Genomic DNA, 16,197 nt, shown 5'->3' with positions numbered 1-16,197 from the left:
CCTAATTTGTGTACATTTACTTAGTCATTGCACCAGATGGATAAAAATCGATGATTTTTAAAATCAGATTTTTATTTTAATTTCTATCAGATTTATTATAATAAAATGCTTTTGGAGTAAACTATCTAAAGAGAGTTTTCTATTTAAGATACATTAATAATTTAGTTTATTCGGCATGAAATGGAGCTTAGTTATGTAGCATGAGAGGCTGTATATACTGCAATATTGGGACTCTTGGTGAGTCAACAGGTCAGAGAGGAGGAGCCACTGCGGGACAGAGATGACTGTTGCTCTTTAAAAATAATAATTTAAATCGAGTTGATTTAAATCAAGCCTTTTTATGAGTGATTTAAATTGTGATTTAAATTGACTTGATTTAAATCAAATCCACCCTGTTATTGCATAAAGCTTTTTTAAAAATCCTAAATCAAATCCACCCTGTTATTGCATAAAGCTTTTTTAAAAATCCTAAAACCAGTCTGATCAATGGACAATGACTGTTACGACTTTTGTGAAATATTTTATGTCAAAAGAGTTATTATTTTAACTAGCAAACTTTAAAAACTTTTGGGGTAAAACCAATTCAATAAAAAACACTAGAACAGATTCGGCCTGCTCTTACATTCCCTTGCCTATTCTTAAAACTTGCTTCAGAGGGTAGAAGGCGTTTGGGAACATACTTGAGGAGCAAAAGAGAATTTCTATTGTAGAAGCGAAAATGAATACATACAGCTACATCAGACAGATTTTCTAGTTTTATGAGCATTTCAGCATAAATATTAAAGGAAAATGAAGCAAGAACGCAATAACCACCTAAATTAGCCAAGATTGTTAGAAAATATCAAGAATCCAATCAAGCACTGATATGCAAACTGTTTAATGGATATTGTATGCCTTCATCATTAAAAAGACATTTGTTTCCTTTTATTGAAAAGAAAATCAAGGCAATCAATATATATATATATATATATCAGTTGAAGATTTTTTTATCTCAGAATGGAATCATTACAGAACTACTTTAGAATCTCAGTGAATGTTTTAGTATTGGTGGACATAGTTGTACTCCTATTGCAGTTTTGAATAGTGTTCCTTGTGGATTTTCTTTCCAAAAGAGGAGAGGGATGCTTTTTAAATGTCTTTATAGCCAGAACATGAAAATAAATTTAATCCCAAACTAATTTAAACATTGTTTGTTTTTTAAGAAATCAAATAAATTATATGTAAATTTGCAATAAGCTAAGCCAGTAACAAAAGAGTTTTCAAATTAAATTAGAAAAATAAAATAGCTTCTCTGTTTGTTATGGGAGGAAGTCATTTGTACTAATATTGAAGGCAAGTTAGAACTAGTGTAAATATGGGTCTAATTGAAAAATAGCTACAATAATCTAAAATTATTTAATGTGAACAATAGCATTCATTGAAAGAAACCCATTGAATACAGTTACATGGATTTAAAAAATCTTCAGCCAAGAAGAAAGCTAATTTGAATGACGGGGAGGTTAATATATCTATTTTTTTTAAAAAAAATTCTACAAACATGATGTTCTAGAATGCTTTCTGATAGTTTTCTCTTCTTTCTTAGTACCTCTTTTCTCCAGAACTCTTTACCCTAGTTCTCTGTTAGGGATTAGAGATTTTTTTTTTATTCTTTTGCCTTACTAGTGTACTCAGACGTCAAGAGGCAAGTTGGTGGCATTAATCATAGGCAGAGTTTTCCATATTTTTAGCCAGATTTATTAAATCTGCAAATACTGCACATTTAAATAAAAGTGCAGGCTTTTGTTGCTATTTGAACATATTCAAACAACCAACTTGTTCAGAAATGAATGATCAGTTTCTGCCTGTTCTAACACTGCAAACTGCAAAAATATTTTAGTGCACAAGTGGAATATATTCCAGAAACTGCCTTCATATTCTTTGACATGTCTATGAAGTTTGATTGTCAGCTTGATTGTCAGACTGATAATTTAAATTCACTGGGCAAACAAGTAGCTGCTAACATTCCCATTTACTGTGAGATTGTTTATCTTGACTGCATCAAGGGAAGGTTGTTAGAAGAAAGTATTGTTACTAATATATGAGGGTATTTTGGTTAAAAATTTAAAAAGGTTCACATGGTTATATTCAGTTACCTTGCTGAATAGAAAGAACTTATGCTTTGTCAGAGTGCACACAGTGTGGCTATTTTGAGACAACCCAGGAGCAAATACAGTAAACGGAGCTTGTCTTTTAAATAGTGGTTTATCTACAAGGAATATATCCATACATGTACTAGGCAAAGTCAGGCAATCAACCATCAACTATAGCATGGAAGCACACACGGAGAGAGAGATATGCCCCAACAAGGCCTCTCTTATAATGCAATCTCTTAAAATGGTAAAAATTGAGTTATTATTTTGAAGACACTTGATACAGCTACCCAAAAAGTTATGAAGAACCATTTAAAATAATTAAGATAGCCAGCATCCTTGTAAAACATGAAACAAAATGTCTTTATTTCTATATAATTCTATAAAGTCTGCTCTAATATTAGCAAGAATAATAACTTACAGCTTCATGTATAGAGATAGCAAGGCCTTTAAGGCCATAATATAATTTGGAGAGAAATATATTAAATCTATATTTTATCTTGATAGAACCGTTTCTAATTGAAATCTTAGACTAGGATATAAGGAAGCAAACTCTGTTTGTTCTGACATGTAGTTTATCTCCCACTTTTCTTCACTTGCTTTGGTCACAACCGAACTCCCATCATCCATTAATGTGATAGCCATATAAATGTAGAAGAAGAAGAACATGAATTATCAGCATGACTCAGCAAGGGAACAATTTTGCCCTGCCAACTTGTACTACAATCCTATCATCAGGGAACCTACAGAAATAAACGAACCGGTGTTACATTTGGAAGGATTCCAGCTATCCTAAATGGACTGGATTCATGGTCTGATGATGATGCAGGCATGTTATCATGTTTTCTTGCACTCTTTGCAATACATGTTACTATTCCCTCTGTGCTGGCAAATTTTGTCTCCAGGAAGCAATGAATTACTTCATTCCAAGATGAACCATTGTCCTACCCTGCTTGATTTCATTTTAACCAACCTAACTTATTCAAACATTTGCTTATTTATGATTTCATCCACTCCAGGAGATGTGCTACATAATGAATGGAGATATCCAGAGGTGGGCTGCTGTTGCTTCCCACTGGTTCAGATGAACCAGTAGTTAAGATTTTGCGCAGTTCAACAAACCAGCAAATCCCACCATTGGCTGGCCCTGCCCCAACTCATTTTCTGAGCTATTTTCAGCCTGTTTTGGGCTATTTGGGGGCCAAAAACAGCCTAAATAATGGCTGAAAATGGCCCCAAAACAGCCTGAAAATGGCCCCAAAAGCCAAAAAAACAGGCTGTAAAATGGGTGGGGCCAGCCAGTGGTGGGATTACTCCCAACCGGCTGAATCCTACTTCTGCTTTTGAGGCGAGTGGCCGGGAGGTGGGGCTGGGTGTGATGAGTGACATCACCCACCCAGTTACATAGCCACGCCTACCAGCCAGAGAACCAGTTAAGTTATTCAAGTCCCACCACTACACATGACCACCTAGCTATGCCCAGCCAGCCAGTCATTAGGGCAGGGAGCCAGTTGTTAAAAAATTGCAGCCCAGCACTGGAGATGTCCTCTGGGATTGTCTTGGTGGGGAGATCTTTAAGACAAAAATGAAATAAAACTAAACTACTGAGGGCAAAAATGGGTAAAATTTCTCTTGAGATGCTTTTAATAAAGTACCTGAAATGATAAATACTGTTTATTCAGTCATGAGCAGCAAAGAGTTTTTTTTTTTTTAAAAAAATGAAACACCAAGTAAAATTCAAATGCAGGTAGTTCTTGACTTACAACAATTCATTTAATGACTGTTTGAAGTTACAATGGCAGTGAAAAAGTGACTTATGAACATTTTTCACACTATGACCGTTGAATCATCCCCATGGTCATGTGATCCAAAATTCGACCCTTGGCAACTGACTCATATTTATGAGGACATTAATTTGCATATTGGGACAGAATAGCAGATCTCATCTACCTGAATAATTTACATAATAATAACTCTTGCAAAATGTCTTCCATCCGTTTGTCACCATTTCAGTAGGTGACAAGTTTTACTCGCTCTGGAAAAAAAAAAAGAATTATTTGGGTTAAACTGCCAGTTTAAAGCCTCTTCTCAGAGCTTTTGCCAGTCTCCATGAGCTTTTTTTCAAGCTACTCAGCAAATCCTGAACCTTGAATGATAAAATGATCTGACATTTGTTCCTGGGACTAAATTTATATTTGCAGCAAGATAAATACTTAACTTTGGAATTCCTTACCATCACAGAGCCTTCTCTTAAGATAATGCTTCCCTATGCCCTTGGCAGGCAGAATTATTTCTCTTAATCCCTTCGGAGGAACATGAATATCCCTTCAGAGGTCAGGATGCCTTGCTATACATGACATTTATTAAGTTCATATAAATTCTGCGGTGCTTAAAAGTTTGTGATCCCTTTTGAATTTCAATCTTTTGCATAAATATGACTTAATTCAACCTACATGCTTGATCCAAAGCTACACACTACTGATGTTCAGCATTCTCTGATAATGTTCTTGTGAACACAGTCATAGAAGTTTGAATACTTTTGCTAAATACAAATACAAAGCTTTGGCTCATTTTCCTTAATAAGCAAATGAACAAGGATAATTTCAACTTCTTTAATTAGGTTCTCTTTGGCTAGTTTTAATACGTGTGGCAAACATCTCATTTTAAGTCATATTTATGCAGAAATATTGAAAATTCAACCGTTCAAACTTTTAAGGCTCTTTGGACTTTATAACCTTATTGTCACTTTGAATGTACACTAATCAGCATACATTAAAACAAATTGACAATTTCATTGCATATAGCTCTCAAAGCTCATCACCTCGACTACATAACAACTAAATAAATAAATACAATTATGCTATATCCGCATATCACGAGAAACATCACAGTCTAGTTCGGATGTACTGTACATAGTGAGAAAATGAATCTTGCGAGTTTACCAAACAGATGGCATAGGGAACAAAGCTTTTACAGAATCTGGTAGTCCTGCTAGAAATACTTCAAAACCTTCTCCCAGAGCGGAGCAAGAGAAACAAACCATAAAGTGGGTGTGTAGGGTCTCTAACAATGCTTTGAGTTCTAAGCACATAGCACTTATAAACAGTATCCTGAATAACAGGAAGCGAGCTTCCTATAATCTTCTCAGCTGTCCTTACCACTCTCTGTATGGACTTTCTATCTGAGGAACTGCTGCCACCAAACCAAACTGTGCTGCCGTTTGTTAAAACGCTCTCAATCGGGCCTCTGTAAAAAGTGGCCAGGACAGAAGGAGAAAGATATACTCTCCTCATCTGACACAGGAAATGCCAGACTCTGGTTTGCACGTTTGCGCTCTTTTAAAAAAACTGTCCAGCCACCAAGAATAGAATTCCTTCTAACTTTTTTAAAAAAACCTTTGGTAAGATAGTCTACTATCTATATTGTAGCTAAATTGGCTACATGTAAAAGGGCAGCTTGTAAAGTGAATCAACAGATGACATGAGGGTACCTGTAAAACTGACAATCCACTTCCCTCTGCAGTTGTAGTGTGTAATACTACTTTTATGTTACTTTGGAATCCCTGTGTACTGTATTCCTGTCTGGAGTTCTAGTTGGTTTTTTTTTAGTTGTTGGCCTCTGGCAATCCTGAAGGAATTCATTCATATCTTTTATTTTTTTAAAGCACAAGTTGAAGATTGTTTGTTATTTTAAGCCTAGTCTGTATACTTTCGAATGATCAGATAATAGATTTAAAATCCCATGTCCATAGGATATTTCTTAGATTGCACACACTGTATTGTCCCGTCCAGAAGATGCACATATACAGTGGAACCTCCAGTCACAACCATAATCCATTCCAGGACTTTGGTCGGCGCCTGATTTGATTGTGACTGGAAGCAAGACTGACTGCGCATGCAAAAGGAGTGGAAGGGGAAATTGCTGTGGCTCTGATTGATCGCCACTCAAGGATGTGTTTGTGAACAGAGTGAAATGTTCAGCAGATTTTTTAGTCAGCACCCAATTTTGTTGTGGTCAAGAAGCGTTTGTGACCCGAGGTTCCACTGTATATAAGATTTGTGCAATAAATGGAATGAATCATTTAATGTATTGTTTCCCATCTTTTTGCCTTTTTTCTTAATTTGATGCTTTTAAGAAGGGTTAAAACATATTAACTACCCAAAATACAGTATAGGCAGATTTAATAAATTTTGCTGTGTGTCTAAAAGTTCTCTGGAAGCATGAGTTCCTTAAAATGCTACAAAGAAATTATGACTCAGCTGTTCTAATTTGACTTTTAAAGGTTGCATTTTCAAAGCTGAATCTTTGAAGTAAGGAACGTTGTGTGTGGCTTGAAATCTAATAAGTAGTCCTGGCACATTCCATATTGTGGAAGTACTGCATTGTCCCCACTGTGGAATCTGCTCAGCAGCAACTCTGAGAGGGATCCAGATGTCCTAATGAACAACCACTTAAACATGAACCAGCAGTGTGCTGCAGCTGCCAAAAAAGTCAATGCAGTTCTAGGTATTAGATAGTAACACTTGCTTTATACGGCACTGGAATACTCTGTCCATGATACAATAAAGGATTTGAGACTCTAGAAAGAGTGCAGAGAAGAGCAACAAGATAATTAGAAGACTGGAGATTAAATCATATGATGAACAGTTGCAGGAACTGGATAATATGCCTAGTCTAAGAAAGAAGGACTGGGGTTGACATGATAGCGATGTTCCAATATTTGAGGGGCTGTCACAGAGAAGAGGGGGGGGGGTCAACCTATTTTCAAGAGCACCTGAGGGCAGTACAAGAAGTAAAGTTTATCAAAGAGAGAACCAACTTAACTAAGGAGAAATTTCTGACAGTAAGAACAATCAGTGGAACAACTTGCCTCCAGAAGTTGTGGGTGCTTCATCACTGGAGGTGTTTCAAGGAGAAATTGGACAACCATTCGTTTGGAATGGCATATGGTCTCCTGCTGGAGCAGAGAATTGGACTAGAATATCTTTAAGGTCCCTTCCCACTCTTTAATTCTAAGTACATTCTAATTAATTTCTAGGTCACGTTTGTATTCTAGTCATGTTCATATCAGATCTATGATCCATTTGTGAATTTCAGAATAACTCCCCCCCACCCCCGGATTTAAATTATTTTAGTTGTTTTAATAATGATCACCAAAGAATTGCTCCATTTCAAATTGTAGATATTTTTCCATTTTCTAAAGGATTTTCTGACAGTTGCAGTTTAGGTGACCTAAGCTATCCAAAGTAAATGTCTTAGCATGATTCTTTTCTTTTTCTTTTTGGTAATTCATAGCTGCCACTGGAGAGGCCTTGCTCTAAAGAAATTGTTTTCTTTTTGTGGTTTCTTTCTGCACTTGAATCTGAATAACAATGCCAATTACTGACTTTATCATTTTGTAGCCTCTAGTGAATAAAAATGAAAATCACAGACACCCTGAATGCAGCAAATTCAATCAAAACTGCTGATGGGAGCAAATCAACCTTCACCCTCCCTCCCCTCAAAAAGAGAGGGAACCCTTGCGGTATAAAATGAATAATATGGAATAAAATGACACATGCTTGGTTTTTTTTTCAGACAAATTGACAGAAGAAAGAGGATTTACTATTTTTTTCTTTAAAAAAAATTGTATCTATTCTCTTAATGACTCACTAAATGCTAAACTGTTGCACTGCAACAGCAAGATGGAAAATAATCAATGTAAATATGTCTTGTTTTGCCACCTGATGTAAACAGCTTAGGTACAATTCCTTGTTATAAATGGCATTCTGCTTTAGAGCTGGGTTTTACAATTCGGTTAAAAGCCAGGGTGCTACATTTACTTTATTTGTACTTACGTAAGTAATATCAAAGGGACACGATGGCTCAGTGGCCAAGACGCTGAGCTTGTCGATCAGAAAGGACAGCAGTTTGGCGGTTCGAATCCCTAGTGCCGAGGTAATGGAGTGAGTTCCCGTTACTTCTCCCAGCTTCTGCCAAACTAACAGTTCAAAAGCATGTAAAAATGCAAGTAGAAAAATAGGAACCACCTTTGGTGGGAAGGTAACAGTATTATGTACGCCTTCGCCATTTAGTCATGCCGGCCACAAGACCATGGAGACGTCTTCAGATAGCGCTGGCTCTTTGGCTTTGAAATGGAGAGAGCACCATCCCCTAGAGTCGGGAATAACTAGCACATATGTGCGAGGAGAACCTTTACCTTTAAGTAATCTAATTCATTTTTAAATAGGCATCACATTTTTCCTTTCCTATATTCTACACATTTTGCATCAAAATCTTTCTCTTTTAATGCCAAATCAATTTTTATTCAGCCTTTGCCATTATATGCCCCCTTTTTAGAGAACTGTTGTACCAATGAATGTCAGTATTCAATTTTATTGACACATCCTTGATATTCTCTTCACCAATTATTTAAATTAAAAGACTTGCTCTTGAGTCTTTTGTTTCAATTAGTCTATATATATATATTTAATAATGTCTACTTTAGCAGGAGAATCCACCTGGCTGCTTAACTCATATAGGAATTGCGAGCTTTACAGTTATTTATTGTTTGCTTCACCAGATCAAATCATTGACCCAAATAATTCCCTCACCCCACCCCTCTAGGGCATTATTATTTCTGACCTCCGTTTTACTGAACTGAAAGTCAAGGGTAAGCAGACACTTTTAGGGCTGTAAATACTTTCCTTGGCTTTTTGCTCAGACTTTCACTACCTTTTTTTTTAGATTTTTCTAATTAAGAACTTAATTATATGAAAAACTGACCTGCTCCAAATAAAAGTACCAGCCTCAAATGTCAACTTTGTAAAATTTTCTCACAAGTCCCATGCATAGAATTAAAAAAATAAATAGAAATGTTAATTAACTCCAGCCCAGCTTGCACCACTTTGAAAATCTATAGTATTGTATTCCTTTTGAAATATTAACATGGTGAATAATATTCCTTTCATTTGTTAGCTTTTCTTTCTGCCTCTTTAGGCAGTCACTTGTTTTGGCTGAAAGTTTAATGGAAATTTGCTCTGTCAAAATGTCATCTTCTTGGTTTCATCTTCTTGGGAGCTGTCAGTCCTAGTTGACCAATTGTAAAAGTTGACAGTTGAGTCAAATATAACTATCACTTATTTTTCTATTTTGGCGCTAGGTCATCCAGATTTTGGCTAGGATTTTTCCTCCCCAACTTTTAACATAATTTTCAAAGAAATCGCCTATAAAGCTCTGTTTTTACTGATTCATTGGATGTTTAGAATTATTCTGGAAACCTTGTCAAAGGTAGCATTAAGGAAGATGGACATAAAAATTAATACTGCACAAATCCAGGTCAGAATATAGAATTGTTCTAAAGGATAATAACATTTTTAAAGGCAGCATGAGTTAGTATACAAGAATGAAAATACAGTGCGGCACACAAAATTTGATTTCTTCACCACATGTGTGGGCTTGTGTGAGAGAGAATAAAGGAAGAGAGGAGAAATAAAACTTCCATAAAATATATACCAATTTTTAATATATAGAATTGACACAAAACAAAAGTCACACCATCTTCTCCCTGGTCACATGGCCGCCATTTTATATGCTCGGAAACTTCTTTGCATTTATGACTGGTGGCCGGGAGTTCTGCAGTCATGTGTTTTGGCCATTCCAATCTGTCTCTGCTCTGTTTTCCAGAAAGTCAATGGAGAAGCTAGCAAGGAAGGTTATAAATTCAGATTTAGATCTGTTCCTCCATCCCAAGAGAGATTTATTCTTCACCCTCTGTGCACTGTAGGAACTGGCCTTGAATCTATCAAAAACGCTAGCGAATCTATTGGTGTTCATTAGTGTTTTGGCTAGCACCATCATTTCCACCTATCAGAGAGAAAAAGGTAATCTAACCAGGCAAATTCCTACTTTTGTTCTCCTGTAATGTGTTGGCTTGTGTGCAGTGAGAGTAGAGATGATGAGGCATATACTTTCCCATTCGTTTCAGAGAGATACCTATCTGCATATATGTCAATAGCATAGTTTTATTGCTGTTCAAATCTCACCGGCTCAGGGTTGACTCAGCCTTCCATCCTTCCGAGGTGGGTAAAATGAGGACCCGGATTGTTGTTGGGGGCAATATGCTGACTCTGTAAACCGCTTAGAGAGGGCTGAAAGCCCTATGAAGCGGTATATAAATCTAACTGCTATTGCTATTGCTATTACTTCAAACTTTGGTTTAACATTCTACTTTTACATAAAGCTGACACACATTTCTTTTCTTTTACAGCTACTCCATGTCAATATTAAGATATCTATCTATTAACAGCTGGCTTAGTCTTAAGAGAATTCATTTTATGAATGCTTTTCATGGTTTTAAAATAAGTCTGGATAATATTACTACAGGTTATGTTATATCTTATTCCTAAGAACATTTTTTTTCTTAGAAATAAAGTGCTTAGCCATTTGAGAAAGCAGATAGTGAGCAACAGTTAAGCTACCATGAATTATCTAGCTGCTTAAGTTGGCAAACTGTTGGTTTTCTTCATATTTCTATCTTTGGTTCTTAAGTGTAATCTTTGGAGCAGTTTTTGACATCAAGAGAAAGATTTGATGGTGTTTGTATGCCTGGTTTAAACATTATTTTATTTAGGGATGCACCACAAGTGTTTTTGAACTGGACTGATCAGACAGCATTCCTTGTCAAGCATGCTTGAAGAAATAACTGATATTTAAAGATCCTTTGTGTTGTTATACTTTGCAGCTATGCTGGAAAAATATTTACAGATATACTATTCATGTACAGTATATTGGATAAATAAAGGTTAGATAATAATGTTGTAAATTGTACTCTTTCCAACCTGCTATCCTTCAAGGGTATTTCAACTTTCACCCTAAATTATTATTAATTAATGCTAAATGAGTACATATTCCATAATTCCATATTATCTGGACAGTACTGGACATATATTGGGAGAAGGTTTCTGTAGATCAACTCTAGTTGTATATGAAATTAACACATAGCAATATTTTGGTGTGCAGGAAGATTAGAGTGTGAGAGGGTTAATTAAAGAAACAGTTTTTGCCATTAACCAATGAGTTTGAGTTTCTCTTTTTACTCATTCAACTAGACCTAAATAGAATTTTGCCTCCCTTTCCTCTGTTCTGAACTCCTGCTTTATTTATGTGGCCATAAATTCTTTGGTTTTCAGGATATTTTATTTTGAATCACAAATGACATGCTCACTCTTTTAGTTGTGCTTTTACCAGATATACGTGTAGATATCTAAAAAGGGACGCGGTGGTTCAGTGGCTAAGATGCTGAGCTTGTTGATCAGAAAGGTCAGCAGTTCAGTGATTTGAATCCCTAGTGCTTCCTATCAGAGTGAGTTCCCATTACTTGTCCCAGCTTCTGCCAATCTAGCAATTTGAAAGCATGTAAAAATCCAAGTAGAAAAATAGGATCCACCTTTTGTGGGAAGATAACAGTGTTCCGTGCACCTTCGGCATTTAGTCATGCTGGCCACATGACCACAGAGATGTATTCGGACAGCACTGGCTCTTCGGCTTTGAAACGGAGATGAGCATCTCCCCTAGAGTTGGCAACGACCAGCACATATATGTGAGGGGAACCTTTACTTTATCTAGAAAGAACTCAAATTTGGTGAATCCAATCTTGAAGTTTTAGATTGATACTGCAAAACTAACCAGTGAAGTTAACTAAATATATCTTTTGATTTATTTCTCTCTTTTTCTTCCCACAAGGAACTACTAATCTTTTTACAGAATTTGCCTACGATGCACTGGGGAAACGAAGACATCAGCGTTCTTCTTGCTGAAGCCTACAGATTGAAGTTTGCATTTGCAGATGCTCCGAACCATTACAAGAGATAAAAAAAAATTACAAAGTGTGGCTCTGATTGTGATATCAAGTTTACATATTGTGGTTGTGCTGGCACACAATTGTCTACAGTTTCTATATTACTGTTGAGCAAGAAGCTATTGGATTACCAAAGAAATGAGAGTACAGGCTTGGGGAAAATCTTGTTGTACTTAAAAAGAAATATTCTTGTTCATTGATTAAAGAAAATTAAATTTTATTTTCATTATGGTCCCCTTTTTCTTTGGTAATTGAGTTACCATGCGAATGAATGAAGTGTGTTATGTTCATTGGGATCTAATGACTGATTGTGTTGTCTCCATCAGTTTTTTTAGTCCTTCAATTATGCTCAACATTTTGGTGGAAGCATTTTGGTGTCTGAGGTTCATGCAAGCTAATAAGAATAATCAGTCTTGCATAGAAAATGAGTACAAATAAATTAGGGAAGAAGGTCATGTAGAGGTGGTTGCACACTTATTTTGTTCTCAAACACAGGAGGTTTAAGTCCTTTTAATATAAAGTTTGTTTACACAATGAAATCCAGGAGTAGATTTTTATGGAACACAATATTTAAAACTTGAAAATAATGCCACATGCGTGGTCAATGAGATCCTTGGATGTTTTACTTAGCCGTGCGCAGATAATGTTTACTATGTTATTTGACTTTAGAGTTTCCAAAACATATTGACTAGAATAGGAAATAAGTTTGGTTTGCAATAATGCATTACTAAGCTAATGGTTTAAAACCTTTTTGTGCATGTAGATCTTTTAGTTTCAATATTTTCCTAATTAAAATCTTACTTTATCCATGAAGAATATATTTTGATGTGCTACTGCCTTATGTTGAATTTATAATGTGATGAGGCACTTGATGATGTGATTTGGTATGAGTGTGGGTATACCTCAGCTGTTAGAATATAAGCATGGAATTGCAGTGTGCTGATCAGGTTTAGAAAATTGGACTGATGAAGTCTCAAATGCATTCTCCAACGTTGGTGGAGACAGCGGTCATGCATGGGTTAACTCAGTCAGTAACCAATAGAACTGAGACTACCAAAGTGATGTCATCGCCTCAGAGGAGTGTCCTCCCGCTTTTTTAGACAGTTCGATCCGAATTGGCTGTGCTAACTGTTTTCTCCTCAACTTTTGTAGATATTATTACCTTTAATTGGATTTTTTTCTAAATTTCACATCCAAATTGAGAAGAATTAGTGGATAGCTCCTCAAAGCTTATTCTCTCAATTATCCCCCGGGCTTCTTGAAGAGACTCACCAGGGCTTCTTCAAGGCTTCTGCCTCCTGAGCTTACCGGCAATTTCAGAGGCTCTCCTGCAAGCAATGCCTCCCAGCAATGGGCGTTGGAGGCTCCGCTCAGCTGCCAAGCCCTCAGCCGCCTCCAAGCGCTGCCAAAAGCTGCCAGCAACTGCAAAAAAAAAAAAAAAAAAAAAAGGTGGAGACAGCAGTCATCCCTACCCTTTGGTTCCTGGCCTAATTTGCGGAGGGAGTTTTGGAGCTAGGCTGGAGTTTTGGAGGATTGAAAGCAGTCGACGAACGCATAGCAGTCTACTTATCTTCTTCATCACAAAAGTGGGAGGACACTCCTCTGAGGCGATGACATCACTTTGGTAGACTCAGTTCTACTGGTTACTGACTTGAGTTAACCCATGCATGACTGCTGTCTCCACCTGCCTCGAGAAGGGGCGTATCAGTATAAGAACCAACGCCCCGCTCTCTTGCAACCATCATGCAGAGTTTTTGATAAGAGCCAAATTATTAAAAACATGTATGTTTAGCAGCAACCTATTGAAGGAATTCAGTGAAAGGACTTGGTTAATAATATAAATGATTTGGCTTTCTAAAATATTCATCAACTATTAATCTTTTGAAGGGTCCAATTTAACAGACTCAAGCAGTTAATGTTTCCACTTTGACCGAACCAATGATTTTTGTATAGAGGAAAGATTGCTGAAAAATTAGCAATGATACCAGTATGCCAGATCTACTAAATATGATCTATGAAAACCTCTTTATCACTCATATCTTCACTAAGTCCTAAACCAATCTGAACTATAAATGGAATAAGATAATATTAGGAACTCTTCATATGTGCCTTTAAGTCTTTATTTGAATGCCTTAGTGTGGTTGTATATGTTGACTTCCTTTCTGAATGAATAGATGCCAAAACACATAATAATTACAGACAACAGCACTATTTTTTCTGGCCTTTCATAGGCTGCACAGATGTTTTAAAAGTTTCTTGTTTAAAGACATTTTGTTCAGTGGAGCATTTGCCATATTATCTTTCTGATATTGTTTAGCTATGCATTCAGATTGTGTTGGGCTACGTAATAGTGAAACATATTCCCGTTCCATTGGAGTTCCTCATCTTCAAATTAACAGTTTTATTGAACAAAGCAGAGTAGTTCTGTAATTATTGTAACACATATGCACAGTCACAAAGAGGATTCAGTTTATGAGAGCTTCTAGATCAATACGTTATTGAGGAGTTACACCACCCCCTTTCTGTTAAGATATCTGTGTTAATTCTAATCCTATCATCCATCTACTAATATACCATGCAAAATCATTCACAGCCAATATTCCAATAGATTCATGACTTTAATCATATAACGGAAATGACATTTAGTGTTTCAGAATCCCCACCCCGATCCTCCGGATGGTATTCAGCCAGTTCGGACCTGTTTGAGTGAACTGGTAGTGGAAATTGAGTAATTCAGAAAACCGGCAAATACCACCTCTGGTTGGGCCCGCCCTCCTGCCCCCATCATTCCCTGTCCTATATTCCCTTGCTTTTTAGCTCAGCTGATTTGCGCAGCGAAAACAGCTCAGCTCACCAAGGGTGCTAACACGGAGGGCGGTCTTTGAATGCTGCGCGTGCACAAAATGCTCTCTCATAGAACCGGTAGAAAAGATTTGGAATCCCCCCCCCATTCCTCCCCCCCAAGTTTGTAAGGTAAAAGGAGATTCTTAGCCACAAGGGTTAAATCATTTTTAAACATAAGGATACTTCAAAGTTCAGTGCATTATTATTTTTAAATTGTCAGATTTGGTCAAATAAAATAAATAAACTTTCCCCACCCTCAAGGAAAAAACAACCAGCAGAAATGCAGTGAGAATGAAAATTGTATGAATCATTTAAAAAGAAAATAAGATATAGAGTACATGGATTTGTACTTTTTAAACTGTATAATTTGCATAGGAATTTCTCTTATGTAAAATTGATCTGTTTTACTGTGCTAAATGTATTTGGAGAAATGAAAAAAAATGTTAATTCAATTTGATCTGATTTTCAGGCTTTGTTAGGATCATTATTGCTTCCTCTTCAAAACTGAATAATATTTCATGCTGTGAAAAAACAACAACATTGAGTACATCAAAAACAAAGGGGGACTCTGTCCAGTATTGTTTTATAAAAATTGGGTATTTAAGACAGCTGATATTCTGGCCATAGGATATTTTCTGTATACTTATTCTTTTTTCTTGGAATTGTGTCTTGATTTATTTGTGTAACTCAGGAAAAGTGCTATCCCAACCAGCTGTTATATGGAAAATATTTTTGTCACTTTAACATCCCTTTGTTAAAATTTTGATTTGCTCTCTAATATCAATATTCTTCCATTTAAGATTTACTAATGTAGAAAAGATATTGGAACAATTCAATAAATTTAGCATGATCTGTAATGTTATATTGAAGTCTTAAAGCTGCCTCTTCATAAATGCAATATTAAATGTACAGTGCATATAACCAATTTCTATCTGTAGTATATGCCTAGTAGTGTAAATAAAAACAATGTACTAAATATGTAAATATAAAATATGAAAGATACAACTATCTTGCAATCACCTGTACATCTCAAATATACTATAACAACTAGTTGCAATAGTCTTTAATTTCATATGGAAAAGCCCATATATTTGTATTACATCAATAAAATGTTAATTATACCCAAAAATTTGTATATATGTGTCTATTATATACTTTTTGGAATTAATAAATGTTTCAAATGGAATAATCTTTTTATGTCAGAATATCTAGTTATAATAGAGGAAAATTTAAGGATTTGTGAAATTATTTTAATGGTAAAGATTGTATGATGAATGCAAAATCATTTGGATTTTAAATGTGCATGTTGCCAAGTACATGAAAATTACTAGGGGAGACACCCACCCACCAAGGTTTTGCAAACAAAGCCGGAGATAGAGGTAAGAT

General features: G+C 36.0%; 1 protein-coding gene across 1 annotated transcript in view; it reads left to right on the top strand.

The window, feature by feature from the left end:
- Nucleotides 1–15,356, top strand: part of TBC1D22A (TBC1 domain family member 22A) — a 116,933-nt gene extending 101,577 nt beyond the window's left edge. The window contains 1 exon segment of the mRNA XM_032220955.1: nucleotides 11,853–15,356. Within this exon segment, the coding sequence (XP_032076846.1) occupies nucleotides 11,853–11,981 (129 nt within the window). The 3' untranslated portion in view covers nucleotides 11,982–15,356.
- The last annotated feature ends 841 nt before the right edge of the window (nucleotides 15,357–16,197 follow it).

Source organism: Thamnophis elegans, chromosome 7, assembly GCF_009769535.1.
Source record: "Thamnophis elegans isolate rThaEle1 chromosome 7, rThaEle1.pri, whole genome shotgun sequence".
NCBI classification, from domain to species: Eukaryota; Metazoa; Chordata; class Lepidosauria; order Squamata; family Colubridae; genus Thamnophis; species Thamnophis elegans.
This window is presented reverse-complemented; position numbering and strand designations above follow the sequence as displayed.